Here is a 16,308-nt window from a genome sequence, read left to right on the forward strand (position 1 = left end):
ATGTATTGTGTTTACACCAGTAAAGTCCCCATGAAGTCAATGGAATTTCAAAGATATGATTAAAAGCAGAATTTATACTTTCCTTTAAAGATCCTTTCTGGGAACACATATCTTTAAAGTCATGATTCATAAAATATATATGCTGAAGAAAAGCATTCCATTGAAATAAATGATCCTTGGGTGTATGCTGCCTGTAGTATGCTTGGCAATGTATGCATTAGAAAGAGTCCCATTAGCCAGTCTACTAAAGGATCATAAACTTGACTGTTGGACTAGCAGAGCTGGAGTAAATGAAGCATAAACCAAGCTAAGTAGAACGTAACATAAACAGTATCTGTTTCACCTAATGTAGGTATTACCATTTTCAGCTCCTAACATGCTTATACAAAAACATTAGGTTTGGGGTTTCTTTTAGATTCTGTATAATGTATGAAAAAAACTGTATACCAACATTAAGCAAAGAAATTGCATCTTCTGTGCAAAGTAAGTAGTATTTGGGAAGGTAACGGGTATTTGTTTTCCTTATTTTCTTCAATTCTACTAGCACCCCTATAGCATAAAGAGAAAGGTTCTTTTTTATAAGCACACATAGTGAGTGACAAAACAAAGGGAAATGGCTTCAATCTGAAAAAAAAAGGGCAGGTGTAGATTAGATACAAGGTAAAAATTCTTCACTATGACTGTGGTGAGGCACTGGAGGAGGATGCCCAGACAATTCATGGATGCCCCATCTGTAGAAGTGTTCAAGGCCAGGTTGAAGGGGGTTTTGAGCAACCTGGTCTACTGGAAGGGCGGTGGCAGTGAGATTGGATTTAGATGATCTATAAGGCCACTTCCAACCCAACTCAATCTATGAATCTATGAATCTATGAATCTATGATTCTATGAATCTGTGATTAAAAGATATTGTTTGACCTCCTCAGATTGGAAGGGCCTCCTAAGGATTATTGCTTCCAGCTCCCTGCTCCTTACAAAACTACTTAAAATTAAACTACACACTTAAGAGCATCATCCAGAGGCTCCTTGAGCTCTGACACTTTGTACCATGACCAGTCTCCTGGGGAACCTGTTCCAGTGACTGACCACCCTCTCAGTGAAGTAACTTTTCATAATGTTCTATCTGAATTTCCCTTGATGCAGCTCAGCTCATTCCATTTCCTTGTGTCCTATTGCTGGTCACTAGAGAGAGAGCAGGATCTCCCATTACACTGCTTCCCTTGAGAATGAGGTCACTCCTCAGCTTTCTTTTCTCCAAGATGAACAAACCAAGTGACCTCAGACACTCATTTTAGTCTTGCCATCAAGGCCTTTCACCATCTTAGTCAATCTCTTTTGAGCACTGTAATACTTTGCAGCCCTCTTCTGAGACTCCTCAAAACTGCATGCAGGACTTGAGATGTGTCTGCTCCACTACAGTGGAGAGTGAGACAAATCACTTCCCTCAGCTGGCTCACGATGCTGTGCCTAATGCACCCCTTTGGCTGCCAGACTACACTGGTGGCTCGTATTTGACTTGCCATGAACTCAAAGCGTCAGATTTCTCTCATACAGAGTGGTTCTCCAGCCTCTCATCCCCCAGTTTGTATACATAACCACAATTCCAGGTGAAGACTCTGGCACTTGCTCTTGTTAAATTTCATGTGGCTGGTGCTTGCCCAACTCTCTGGTCTATCCCGATCTCTCTGTAAAGCCTCTCTGCCCCGAAGGAGTCCACAGCTCCTTCTAGTTTGGTGTCATCAGCAAATTCACTTTAATGTGTATTTAATTTCTGTGTCCAAATCTTTTATAAAAATCTTGAAGAACACTGGCCCTAAAACTGAGCCCTGAGGAGCCCAGTGGCAACTGGCTGCCAGAGTGATGCAAACCCACTTAATACCTCTCTGAGCCAACTGCTCAGCCAGTGTGTTATGGATTTCTCTGTTTTCTATACATTTTATCCAGAAGGATACTCTGGGAAATAGTACTGGAAACTTTGCTATAATCCAAATGTACCACATCTACTCTCTTTTCTTGGTGGCTGATCTGGTGCTAAAAGGAGATTAAGTTGGTTAAGCAAAACTTTCTCCTCATGAACCCATGCTGTCTGTGGCCAGTGAGGGTGTTGTCTTTCAGATGCTTTGCAATAATTCCCAGAATAAGCTCCTCCCTAATTCTATCAGTCACTGAAGTGAGACTGATAGGCCTGTAATTTACAGGGCCTTCCTTCTTTCCCTACTTGAAAACTGGAGCAATATTTGCCAGCTCCCAGTCAACTGGGGCTTCTCCAGACTCCCAAGATCATTGACAATTAATGAAGAGAGATCCTGTGATGACGCTGGCCATATCTTTCAGTACTCTGGGATAAGTCCCATCAGGGACCAGAGATTTATGTACATTCAGCTGCAGCAGCAAATTTCAAAAAATTTCAGGGTCAGCTGGAGTTTATAATTCCCTAATGTATTCCCAAAGTTCACACACTCTTTTTGTGTGTGGTTTGTTTTATTTTTCCTAAAGAAATGGCCATCAAGGGACTCCTGCAAGACACTTCAGGAGTCGAAGTAATTTGGGGTTTTCCATCTACCTTATTTTCATCTACTCTTCTCCTTGGTCTCCTTTTCTCTTTCCTTCTCTGAACACTTTTACTATTTGGTCCCTTTGCAGCAACTAGAAAACCTGAAAATTGATGTTGAATCGCTGGAGGTTATGAAATATGTTTCATTGATTTCAAATAAAATGTCAGACATAAAATGCAGCATTCATTTTTATAATTGTCACTTCTGAGGGTTGCAATTGAACTTGGTAAGAAATACCAAAATTTGACCTTACTGAAATAGAAGATGATAAAGAGACATGACAACATTTCCATGGAAGAAGTATGCTAAAGTTAATTTTTGGGAAGTGAAGGTATTGTTTTTAAAGCAATTGGCTTTTTAGAAATATATTTTTAAGGGGATAAAAGGTAGTAAGTGCAAGAATTTTGGAAAAGTATGAAGAGATTATTAAAACTGCAAGGCGCAGTACATATTTTCACGCTTGTGAATTGAATATGCTCAGTCAAAAGTAAAATCACCATTCTTGAAAAATCACCTGTAATACTTGACAGTTGGTTAGTTGTTCCCTTGACAACTGCTCTGGTAAATCAAGGGTGTAAATGAAGCTGCTATTTCAGCGTTTTGCAGGACCCTTTTATTTTATGTCTTTACTATCAATACTTTTTTAGTAAAGGGATTTTTGTAGGGATTTTTTTCCTGTGTTGAACTGTTAAGCTGGGCTAGTATTTTTCAGAGTGTAGGGAGAAAAATAGCAAGTAGTTCTAATTGTAGTCCTCCAACTGTGGCATTATAAAATGGACAGTGATGTTGCTAGTTTCTAATAATTTTTCAGAAGACCAGAAACTCTGCACTGATAGCAGTGTGAAGTCTTTGTTCAGAAACAATTTACCCATGATTATTTAGCTTGTATAGAAACAAAAGTTCTCTTTATAATGCTTGGAGTTATTTATACCTGCTGATATGACACTTTAATTTTGCTATACTTCTCCTTAATCTGTTAGAAATATGGCTGCACCTTCAGCATTATATAGAAAATAAAATTGCTATAAATTAAACTTTCTGAAGTATGTTTACATAACCATGAATGCACCATTTTTACATGATTACATTGCGTAGTTATACTGCATAAAAACAGTTAAAAGTCTTCCAGAAGTTCCAGTCTCTGGACCTATTCTCATCCTTATTGTCAAATACGTAATCAGTTTGATGGTTTACTGTGTTTCCCTTGATATAACTGGAAGCTGAAGCAATCATGCTATCAATTAGAGCTTAAGTCAGTCTTTCCAATTATTAGAAGAGACATAAGTAGGGATTTGGCATTAATGCTTTCTACTGTGCTCCTTTAGTGCCACCTGGTGACTAGCTAGAAAGGGAAAAAAGTATGATTTTATTTCCAACTGGAGAAATCTATGATAATTTAAGCTAAAACATTTACTTGAGCAAGATCATACCAGATTTAGAGGTGCCCCAATCTTGGGTATCTTAAGAGGATTTATTTTACTACCAGTTCCAGACCTAAAGTAATCCATGAGTCATGAGTGTGTGAGGTACACATTGCACTTTGTTAGAAATCCAGTGTTCATGCACATAATTAATCAACATGCAACTATTAATGACACAGTCTATAACCACTGTTGTGCACCTGTTGGGGTTAATGAGTCTTTTGCAAAAGAAAATAGTTAATCCTTTGTGATTCTTGTTCTTAACTTTACATAAAATCCACAGCAACTATGAAAAAAAATCACGATTTTCTAAGCCTAGAGCAAATAGGAAGGCTGAACATCTTCTCATTTCAAATTTGTGGAAATAAATATTTGAATTCATCAGGCCTATATCTTAGCATCTCCAGGAACAGGCTGGGCTTCACATGGCTCCAGACCTGTTAAGATTACTGTGCATAACCTTGCCCATATGTCCCCCACATATACACATTTCCTATAACTACTTCTCACACACCCAATTCTTTACTTCCCTGTGAATCCTTTTTATATGGTTGTGAGTGTGATATGAATGAATCACAATTCTCCTGCCTGACAAAATCATACTGCAATAGGAATCGTGTTGCATTCTTTCCTGTCACTGTCTCTGGAGGGAAAAATAGGCTGGCTTTAAGTGCAGCCAGAATATGCCACTAAGATGCAAGGCAGATGGACTGAAATGCCTTCAGCATCCAAACGAGTGAAAAAGCACCACTGAACTAAAAATACTTCAAAATTTAAAGATGTCAGTGATTAGCCACTTTCATCTCAGGTGTTCTTAATGTGAGGTCAGTATCTCATAATATGAGGTTAATTAGAAAAATAAAGAAAAAATGTCAAGAGAATAAATCATCAGTTCAATTTTCTCTTTTCTAATGGATTTCAATCTTCTGTGAGATGTGTGAAATGATATAAGTGCATTTATTCAACTGCAAGATTAAGACAGATTTAAACACAAATTATAAGAAAACTATAACCAGGTTAGAGAGCAACATTGATGGTATTTTAGTTCAAGTAATTTCTGTGACAGAATATTTCAAGTCCCTTCTTTTTTCCACCATTGTTTTAAAAAGCTAATATTATTATATTTTGCATGTGTCTATGTTGCAGCATATTCTGGAATTAAATGCTATAATAAAGACTGAGATAGCATTTGTCGTCTAACTGCCATTTATTCATATTGTATAATATTCTAAGAAATCTGTCTTTTGGACTGTAATTTTCCATGCACTGTCTCTTTGTAAAAGTTATTCTAGGCATATTTAAATAATCTAGCAAATTCAAACAGTCCTAATTCTATGGTAACATAAGCATGAAAAATATCCATTTTGTTCACATTTCAAATGACAGGTTTTCCTTCCTATGACAACACAGAAAAATTTCAAGTATTAATTCATTGGAAATCTTTACGGAGAAAGAAGCAAATGCTGAAGAAAACAGTGGTAGCATGCATGGAGTGCATTCCTAACCTGCACTCCAATACAGGGCAGTAGATTCCTGCTTGTAGCCTCTGCTTTTCTTCTCACAACTCAGTCACATATCTATTGGCAGACATCAAACAAATCTGTTCTGCTCTTTGAGATTTCATTGCTGCATATTAGAAGCAAAGCAAAACACCTTTATGTCCTTTATGAACTTATGATCTAATTATCAAAATCACTGTATAATAAACTGTTGTTTATGGATACTGAGAGGTTTTATTTGGATTTTCTTTTTTTTCCTCATATATTTATTTAAAGACAGAATGGATTACCAGGTATGCCTGAGTAGGGATGACTGTGTTATTATCTAAATGAATTTATGATACTTGGGCTTGTCTAAATAAAGAATCCTAAATTAAAGAACTTGTCAGTATTAAACAGTCTTTAAGCCTTATTTTAGTTGCATCTATGTTTAATCTTCCACTTTTTTCTTACAGTAAAGGACCAAAACAATATAAATTATGTGTAGAAAACAGTGAGAATATGTGTGCACCAGGCATTTGCAATGGACGTTTACTATGCTGAATGGATGGCTAATTGCTTGAAGATGGTCACACTGACACAGACATCAATGTTCTTTTATTTTTCAGTAGATGAGCATTCCTATTAATTCATTTTGCCACTTCACTTAAACCTTTGTTCTTCTGGCGTTGGACCATTGTAACATGCGGTATAAGAGGTTATTTAGAAAAAGAAACATGCAAACTTCAGAAATCTTTCTGAAAATAAGGGACAAGGCAGGGGCAGAGGGTGGGCTTTGATATGAGTGTGTTAGGTCTCTACTACTGTATCCACTCAGAGTAGAAAGCATCAAGAAAAGGCTATGAGTTTGTTTCCCCCAAGAGAGAATCTTAAATGACCTGATTTTCTATTATCTGAGAAAGTTGCCTTTATACACTCTGACTTACTGAGACAATACCCAGCAACTGAAATATGAGTAGGAATAACAAATTCAAAGAATATTTTATATTTCAACAATTGGTTGGAAAACAGAACAGTGGAGCATTTTCTCAAAAATTGTCCTTATTTCAAGTACCTAAAAGGAAATCACCAACTATCTGTCAATATATCCATTGTTTATTAAGGAGAAACTTCTGTTTACTGAATTCATTATTTAAAATGAAATTGTGCAAATCAGATAGTCTTCAAAACAGCAGGCACTGTTTCTAGCTCCCTATATTTAAAATCAAAGTATTATGCTAACTTTAGACTTTCCAAGAAAGAATGCAATTGAAAAATACCTTAACAACAGGACTCTTTTAATCCTAAAATTATAAATAAAAATGAGTGTTTTTCAAACTCATTTAAATAGTCTAGGGGTCTAGATCACATTGCAGAGGGTGATAATAGAAAATACCATTCAAATATCTCAGACTTTTAAAGAAAGATTCAAAAATAAGAAATGTGTTGCATACTTACAAGGTAGAAATAATTTAGCACATTTCAACCCCATGCATTGGAGTACAGTGAAAAGTCAATCAATTAGTATTGACTGATTTAGCTGTGAACCAGCAGTGATATAACCATTGGAAAGGTGAGATTTATTAATATGTAAGCATCAGCTGCTGATGTGGATGTTCTGGCTGTAAGGTGAGTGAGTAAATGCACTGGTTTTGTGCTACTGACTTAGAAATCACTGCAGTGAATTTCTAAATATTCGTTGGGGCCTATAATATACAATACTATATCCATTTATGTCAATACAATGTTCCCAGCAACTCAGAGGTGAAAACTGAGATTTCATAATGAATCTACAGAGAGAAGGATGAAATGGTAAAACTTTAGAAACAGAAGCAGAGGCACAAAACTCAAGGCATAACCTGGAATAAATCACCAGGTAGTGACATATAAAAAGGTAACATTTGAGACTATGGTACATCTTGATGTGTTTTCTCCAGGAGTAAATTTGTCCTTATCAATGCTGAAGTAATTTCTATGATTAATAATGCTTCTAATGTACAGATCATAATGGGCTTTAAAATTTTTTAACTCTTTCATATGTGTATTGCATAACATAAAAATTCATCTCTGCCAACAAAAAACAATTTCTGAGATTTCTAATTGTCCTTTTCCATTTATTCAGCTAAAAGAAATGGAAAATTTGGTAGTCCATATGAATATGTTAATTCTTTTTCAGAAACTTTTTTAAAGTTCATTCTGTAGCATTTGTGAAATATTACATAAAAATGCAGCATTGTTGTTAGAAGCCTTACCCCAGAAATCTAATTATGGTGATTTGGCTGAAATTCTCCGTGTTTTATTGAATTTTCAGTAGTATTTACTACAAAAATTCCCTTAACCTTACATTCTTCTTTATCTCTGAGGCTCAGTACCAGAGTTTGCACTAACACAGTTTCCAAGAAGTGATAACTGCCTCTCAGTGTAATTTTTCTGCTCAGAGGTATGCAGCCTTTCATTTCTTATTCCATTTATGTTCCCTCTGTAGGGCAGGAAAAAGAAATTTCAACCCAGGCTGTTCAGCATCATTCAACGTTGATGTCACTTGTCCAACAATCCTCTATACTAGGGAGATTGTATGTCAACCACAGTTAGCACTTACAATTTATCAATACTCACTTAAATATTTAAAGGTTTTTTTTCTTCTTTTCTCTGTATATATTTCAAACACTAGGCAAGAATAGCAAGAAAGGAAACATAAGAGGGATTTTAGTTGATGAAACTTGCATCTTTTGTCTCCTGGGTAATTCAACAGCCATGAAACTGAAATTAGTAGTGTCCAAAGATTTTCATACTTTATGGAAGTATGAACATCTCTTTCACCTTACCTTTGCTGTGTGAGGTTTGAATACTCCGTGACCAACAGTATAAGCAGCAATGGGATCTTCTGTTTCCTTACAGCTACAAGTTGCCTGTGGGCAGTCCTGAAGGTTACTGCATGATTGAAGTGGCTGCAGATGGAAACCCCCCTGTACAGCACAGACTTTCCTTCTCACATCGAGCATCTCAGGTGAGTCTGCAAAACATCAAAAAATAGCTATTTGCTTTGAACATTTCTTCAGCATATGCACTACAGTTATTTTCAAAGGAGAATAGGTATATTCTAACTTCTTCTAAAGGAGGAAATATAATTCCTCTTCAGATATCCTTATATGAACTTACTTTCTAATAGGTGTTTTTGCATCCAGCAACCACAACATATCCATTAACTTCTTCTTTTATTTGACTCTAAAGCCTCTATTCCTGCTGCACAAAGTCCATAAAAAGGACATGGATGCTATAAGAGTTTAAAAAAGTGTATTAGCAGTGTCATTTACCTAAGGCCAAGGGGTTATTAGAAACAATTCAGATATTATTAAGCAGTAATTCTAGTTACTTTTTAGTTGCAAGCTACACTGTCTAGTGGAGGACAGTTGTGAATCATCAGTGATTTAATTCGGTTTCAGTATTTTTGCTAGGACTTGGCTTCTGAATAATATTGTGAAAATATCTGTCTCCATTTTGAAACTGGTATCAGAAGACTCATTCTGAATGGACAAGAGGTCAGCTTCCCCAAATCTTGAATTTTTCAGTTATTCTTTGTCTTCATTTTATTGCCTTTTTTATGCATTCTCTTGTCACAGGATTATTTCTGCATGAAACATTTTTAAACATTTTTAGACAAGAATTTGAGCTGTGATTGACAGCTTGCTTTATAAGTTTGTTCACTAGAAGACAGGTCAGTTATCTGCAGAGATGCTAATCTTGATGTGCATCTCACAGTACGCACTGCTGGTTTGTAACAGAATTTTTTCCCTTGCGTGGTATGAAGTATGAATGTCAAATCCTCATGACTAACTGTTACACTTTACAGATCTACTCCTAATCTCCCAGAACCTCTATTTACAAAGTACTCAATCAAAGAAAGAATAAAAGACATTTCTTATCTCTAAGAGGTCTAATGAATATCTTCCCATTGTTGCCCAAGATAATTCTTTTCACTACTCTGGCTAAAAGTGAAGAAGGATATTTTCAAATCAGTATTTGAAAAGTTAAACATAAGTATTACATAATTTATTGATATAATGCTATATTAAACCTTTTGTGTTATTAATAAGACTTTCAGGAATTCTTTCTTTGTGCCCCCTTAAAATATATTCTGGTTCAATCAGTTAAATTCAGAGCAGGACCTTTATAGAAAGAATGTGTATTATGGTGTACTAAAATGAGCTTGAACATCAAATACATTATGATAAAATCCAGTGATGCTATAAACTGAGCAAAGCCTACTGAAGCTGCTCTGTGATACACTGGATCTGCCCCCAAGGTTAGTGCTTTTGTAAAATAAGCCAAATAATAAAGGAGATTGTTTTGCCAGTGGAGTGTTAAAAACACTGCTCCTAATCAGAGACATTTTGTCATGCAGTCCAATGCTTTGCTTAATTCTTGAAAGAGATTCACAAGCAGAGAGAAAATGTTTGCAAACCCTACTTACAAATCTTGTCTATCACTGCGGTGTTTCATAGCTTTGTTTGAAAGGGGATCAAGTCAAGTGATCTGAAACTAATTCAGCAAGTGCAGAGCCAATGTCTTTGAAGTCCTTTGGTATGAAAAATCTGATTTAATTTTATCCATGCTCTAAAGGAAGTAGGTGTTTTTCTTTTTCACTTCAGAATGAAAGACACTGAGTAGAAGAATATCTGGCAGTATTCACATTCATTCTATCACAAAATTTCACTTGAAATTGTCAGCAACATAGCTCCAGGACTGACAAAAGTAATACCAAAAACAACAAAGCAAAAATCATATGGATGTGTGAATTCCAGATAAATCAATGGGATGTTTTCCTCCTGTTTCTATTTCTTTACAGGTGTCTGAATATGATAGTGAATGGCCTCTTCACTATAAGTAATCCCCTCACATGTTTTAAATATGCTGTGATAATTTCTGATTCCATTGGTGGATTCTTTCTTGACTTGAGGGGGCTAGGTGTCACCCTCTTTCTGGACTAATGGTATTGTACAAATAAATGCATCATTGTGTGATGCAAGTATAGTTTTTTTTTTCAATTCCTAAGAATTGGCAGGCACTTAGCAAATGAACTCAGGAATGATCTAGTCTCATGTCAGAATTCCAGAAAGTCGGGAATTAGCTTGAGGAGTGGAATTCAGAGTGTTAAATAAGCCACAGGTCATTTATATGTGATGATTAAGGGCTTGAATCCTAGGTCAGGCAACAGAGGAATTACCATAGTGAGCATTAATATGATTTGGTGAGATCCTGTGTGAAAAAGTTGTGATTGTTTCTTTGCACCTTTATAAGGATGTTCTAGGCTTTTGGAAATTTGAAAATTTCCTTTTTTTCCCCCTTGGGCTTCAGTATAGCAGTCTGTTTTCTGTCACTTATTAAAAAAACTAAAATATTTTTTCTATATTCCCCTTATCTTGAGATCCCATAGGTCCCAGGTCTCCTAAAGGAAATGTCTTCAAGTCTACAGCTTCTCCTGTGCTCCTGCACCAAACTTCAGCCATGAATGTTCAACTCATCATATAGGATGAGGGTATCTATGTAAAAAACTTACCATGTTCACTGTCATTAAAGCTGAGAATTCCAATTTGTGTTTTGTGGAATGTATGTTGTCTTATATATTTGAAAATATGAAAACAAATTAAACCACCCTCTTTGTAAGGATTATTAAAAAAAAAATCGAACTTTTTTTTAAAATAATCACTTCAGAAAGCATCAGAGTTTTTTCCCATCTTCAAGTAATGATTATTTCCTTTATCAGTATCTATTGTTCTTTCATTGTTCACAATAACATCACAAATCACATTTTTTCTGACAAGTCTCTTTTTGTTTCTGCAGATCAACTTTGGATCAATCTTCCTTGGAAAGGTTCCTGTTCATGAGGAGGTTCATCAATGTGCTGGGCAGATATATGGCTTTAAAGGATGCATTAGGGATTTTCAAGTCAACCACAAAGAGTTGTTCATCATAGATGAGGCTCTTGAAGGAAGGAATGTTGAGAACTGCAATGTTCCAATATGTGATTATCACCCATGTCACAATGGGGGAACCTGCACTAGGTAAGAGGCATTTATTTACCCATTTTATCATTCATTCTTGATGAAAAATTACTATAATTTTCTCTGTAATGAAATAATCACCAATCTTTTGTCCTGATAATTTCAAATAGAAAATGTGGCATCTTCATGCCAGCCAGAGAGATGTTTCACTTTATTTGCTTGCATGAAAAGTGATATAAAATATAATGACATTGTCCACATGGATATATATTTTGTTGAAGCCAGAATTCCTTTGCAACCAACTAGATCAGTACTCCTACAAGACTAAATCTGAACCTTTCTATAGACAGTTTGGACAGAAGGCACATAAGAGGTCATTCTTTTTCCTAAGAACTCCATCTCTTACTCAGTTGTGTACTCTCACACATCTTCATGGTGTGTTCCTGAGTGCAAAGGTTCATCAGCATGCTATGGAAACGCTAACAAGTGACTTTCTTGATCACTTTCAGCATATGTGAAAAGATATTGTCAAAGAACCTTTGAAAGCTAAGGTGCATCATGCTGAAAGAGGAAATGGAGTCTGAGAGAGACACGAGTTAAAAGAACAGAGGATGATGGTTCAGTTGAATGATGGTTTAGTAGGAGGACAGTAACTTTTTAAGCCATAGCAATTTGATCATTATCTAAGGAACTCAGCATTTAGAAACACATTTCTGTTTAGAAATTATAGAGTTTATGAAGTAGCTGCCAATTTATTAAATAATTGTACTTCACTTCAAGGCAAATGCTGAACAGAACAATTTAAAGTTCTTTTGATGTTCTAGGCCACTGTGTGTTCTTAGATTGAGGAGATCTTGAAAAAATTTTTGAGGGACTTCTCTGCCTCTTGATTGATATGAACACACAAAAAATACGAAACATGTCTTTGATCTCTAAGTCTTGTTTGACTAGAGCACATATGAAAGCAAGGCAGTTTTATGAGAACACACAATTTGCCTACCAGTCTGATGAAACTGAGTGTGTGCTTTGGAGTAATGAATCTGTTTTTTCTCTGTTGGTTTTTACTGTATCTCTGCCATTCTACTGCTTGGCCTGTCAGCTGCCATTATGAAATACTGTTTCGCTTGAATTTGTGTCCTGAATAATTCATGAGGATTGGATTTATTTCCTGCCTTTCTGCTTTCCAGCTGCTGGCCTGGGCCCTTTTCAGAAATGTTTTTGTTTTGAATTAGGTCACTTCTCCTCTGCCCAGAGGCTTCATGGAAGACTGGGCATGTGCAAACCAGGGATAAGTGGCTGTTCAGTAGCACAGTTTTCATGATTTTCTACAACAGCCAACTGATTTTCAGGGATCACCTTCTCCAAACCCAAGAATTATTCAATCTTATAAGCAGGAAATGAACTGTCAGCAAGCCTGAACAGATTAATTAGATGCTTCCGACAAAACTCAAACATTAAAAAGAAGTATACAAGAGATAGAAACATGTCCAGGTGATCTGGACAGAATACAGAGAAAAAATCCAGCTCCACAGATATGGAGCTGGAAAGCCAAAGCCCTTCTGGAGATTAATCTGGCAGGGACAGGCAGGGCAAACCCAAAAGCTTCTACAAGGATGTCAGCAGCAAAAGGAAGACCTAGGAAAATGTAGGCTTGCTGCTGAATGGGGAAAAACCCTGGTGACAAAGGATTCAGGAAAGACTCAAGTGCATTCTTTGCCTTAGTCTTTATGGATAACTGGGCTCCAGGAATCCTATTCCTCTCCTGTAGGAGAAAGTCTGAAGAAAGGAAGATTTACACTCGGTGGATGATAATCAGATTAGAGAGTTTTTAAATCAACTGGACATATATCTGTGGGACGTGATGGGAGTCACACATGAGAGTGATGAGGGAGCTATCCGGTGTCATAGCAAGATTTTTGCCAGGTGTTTCAATTGCACTGCTTAATGGCAAAAAAAAGAAAAAGTATATTTTTCATTGCATTTAATTCTTCAGGTGCTTGGCAACTAGTTAGTGGGTTTGCTTCTAAAAGACCATGAAGTATTACGTAGCGAATATCTCTGTCATGTTTTTTAAGGAAGACTGGAGTTTGTCAACTCATATTGCTGAGTATAGACAGGTGTGTTTCTAAGAAACATTTTTTACAATTGTTCTGAAACGATATTTACTTGCCTTTTCTCATCATTAGAGGAAAAAATACTACTGTAGTGTTCAACCCATTAATTACAATGATTATGCAAAAGAAATTTATTTGAAAGGGAAAAAAATATTCTTTGTCATTTTAGTAAAAGAAGACAGGGATTAGAATGTACCTAGTGTTCAGATGCAGAACTTCAGGGTGCAGCTGACCCCTCATTCTGGTCATTGGTTGTATCAGGTGTTCCTCTGGCATTTGTCAGGGCAAGACTTTGCACCAGGCAGGGCATCAGGACAGACCCAGCCCTTGGGCTTTGGGGATATCTCTGGGTATAGTGACATGCTGAGGCAGGACTGGGACATCAGTCCACTGGTAGGGGATCAGGATCAAGCTCAGAAAGGGGAACAAGGGCCAGACACAGCCCTAAATTGTCTAGGTGGGGCAATGGTGACAGGAAAACGGAGCTTCAGCATGCGTAATGGTGACTTGGGAAGGCAGACAATGTAACTCCAAATGTGCCTCATTTCCTCTTTCTTACCCACTGTTTGATACCCTGAGCATGATGCCATATGGTCTGGGATATCACCTGGATCAGCTGGGGTAAACTGTGTCTCCTTCCAACTCCTTGTGCTGCCCCAGCCTCTGCACTGGTGTCGTGGGGTGAGGAGCAGAAAGGCCTTGATTGTGTTATCAACCCAATGTTCAGCACAAATGTAAAATACAGCTCCCCACCAGTACAATATTAATTCTATCCCAGCCAAAGCCTGCACAATAGACCAAAAACCATTGGTTTCAAAAGTGTTTTAACATATGTTTCATCAGATGAATGTTTCAATGGAAATCTAAATTTTTAATTCTTTACACAGTCATTATGTATTAGATTTAAATCCAAAACAGTCTAACTATTTAAGTGCTCTACTCCTTTAAAAAACACTTTTCCAAGTTCCCTAGCTCTTTTACAGCACTTTATGCTAAGGTAGAATTCCAGATTAATTTCAGAGGGGGAAAAATGGCAACTATTCCATAAATTTAAGGGTTGATGCCACATAGTTCTATGGAATTGAAACCTCGTTGGATTTGGATGTGCTTGAAATGGGCATGGAAAGATTAACCTAGGAAGCTCTTAATATTCTGTGTGGCCCCCTGATCATATGAGCCAGATGTTGCAAACTAAGCTTAGTGTTAATTAAGAAGACACATCTGTGTGTGGGAAATAAACTCACAAAATTACCTCACCAATGATTTGACAATTATGTCAGCCACTACACTAGTAGCAGTTGATTAATGCATTTGTTTTAAATTTTATAAAGACTCAAAAAATGTAAACATACACAAGCTTAGCTTTTATAGTGTAGAATACAATCTCAAAGTTAATTGCTCCCACAAACAATCATGTTTGCAGTGTCTCAAACTATTCTCACAGTGATTATTCCTACTGTTGTTATTCCCATGTATTGATGCAGCAGATGGGTCCATTAATGTTAATCAATTAACCAAGACTGAAAAATCAAACTCAATTAGCAATAAATTTCAATAGAGAGACACTTATCTTCAGATTTCGACTTCCATGTATGCCGTAATCAACAAAAATAAATGAGGAATTTAAATTTTCAATTTTCATCTCCTGATAATATAAGAGGTAACTTCCTAGATATGTAGGTCTCATTTGAATAGTACCTTTTTATCTATAAATAGAGAAATACATATTTTAAAGCATACTTCAGAAACTGTCTGTTTTCTGCATTCCGGGAAATCATGCAATTCCTCTTTAGCCTTTAAGAACAGATCACTAAACGAAAATTTTCATACAAATTCTTTTCTAAAGTTCATCTGATAACATTTTTAATGTCTTTTAGAAAAAAGAAAAAAGGCGAATGAGTTCAGGGTTAGGTTAGCTTGTAAGAACAAGATAATTTTATGGTTGAACTTGGTTAAGTGACAGACTATCTTATGATGTAGATGCTGAGGAGACCAGATGAAGGGATTTAATAAATTTTGTGGTGTCCTTCTAGTATATATCCTGAATATTAATTAAACAATTGAAAGGGTAATTATGAATGTGAATTTTTAGGAGAAAAAAGAAAGACCTTAAACTGTAGACCTTGGAGACACTAAAATGTTCTTTGCAAGATTTTTTGCATCTCCTTTTTCATTTCAAAGGCTAATCCTGGTGATCCTTTTCCAGCCATTTGCCAAAAATGCATTTATGCTTGCTTATGCCCATACAAAACTGTGTGTTATGGTAGGATTCACCTGAAAGTATTAATCTAAGGATAGGCTTGTATGACTTCATTAATTATTTTCTCACATTTTTAGCACAGAGCTGCAGTCTGCTTCCAGCTTGAAAAATCTGGTTTGTGTGTTTTTTGACCTAAAGATAGAATTTTTACCCTAGAATACACAGATTCCTTCAAAGTAAGGACCACTGAAGCATTTCTCCAAAACTAGCAAGAGTATGGCAGGTCAAATCTTTAGAATTGCTCATGGATTTTCTCTCACTGCTTTAGTTGTAGGTGTTTTTGGGTAAGAAAGGTACCAGTTAGTCATAAATAATGGAATTTATCATACATCAATAAGCTTTTTATAGATGTGTTTTGTAGACTAAGAGACTCAGGCCAACATATTAGCTACAATATCAGTTTTTTGGGGTTTTTATCAATCTAAATCCTAGTTAACATCCATATTAAGTTCAGAATTCATACTTTAAGTTCCATCATACT

At 36.2% G+C, this 16,308-nt stretch overlaps 1 protein-coding gene across 1 annotated transcript in view; it reads left to right on the top strand.

Moving 5' to 3' along the window:
• Nucleotides 1-16,308, top strand: part of EYS (eyes shut homolog) — a 704,955-nt gene that overhangs the window by 589,198 nt on the left and 99,449 nt on the right. The window contains exons 40-41 of the mRNA XM_054280634.1: nucleotides 8,350-8,458; nucleotides 11,293-11,513. Of these exons, the coding sequence (XP_054136609.1) occupies nucleotides 8,350-8,458; nucleotides 11,293-11,513 (330 nt within the window). The remainder of the gene's footprint in view (nucleotides 1-8,349; nucleotides 8,459-11,292; nucleotides 11,514-16,308) is intronic.

This window comes from Melozone crissalis, unplaced genomic scaffold (assembly GCF_028551555.1).
Source record: "Melozone crissalis strain CALT ecotype California unplaced genomic scaffold, PUWL_Pcris_2 ptg000027l_1, whole genome shotgun sequence".
Taxonomy (NCBI): domain Eukaryota; kingdom Metazoa; phylum Chordata; class Aves; order Passeriformes; family Passerellidae; genus Melozone; species Melozone crissalis.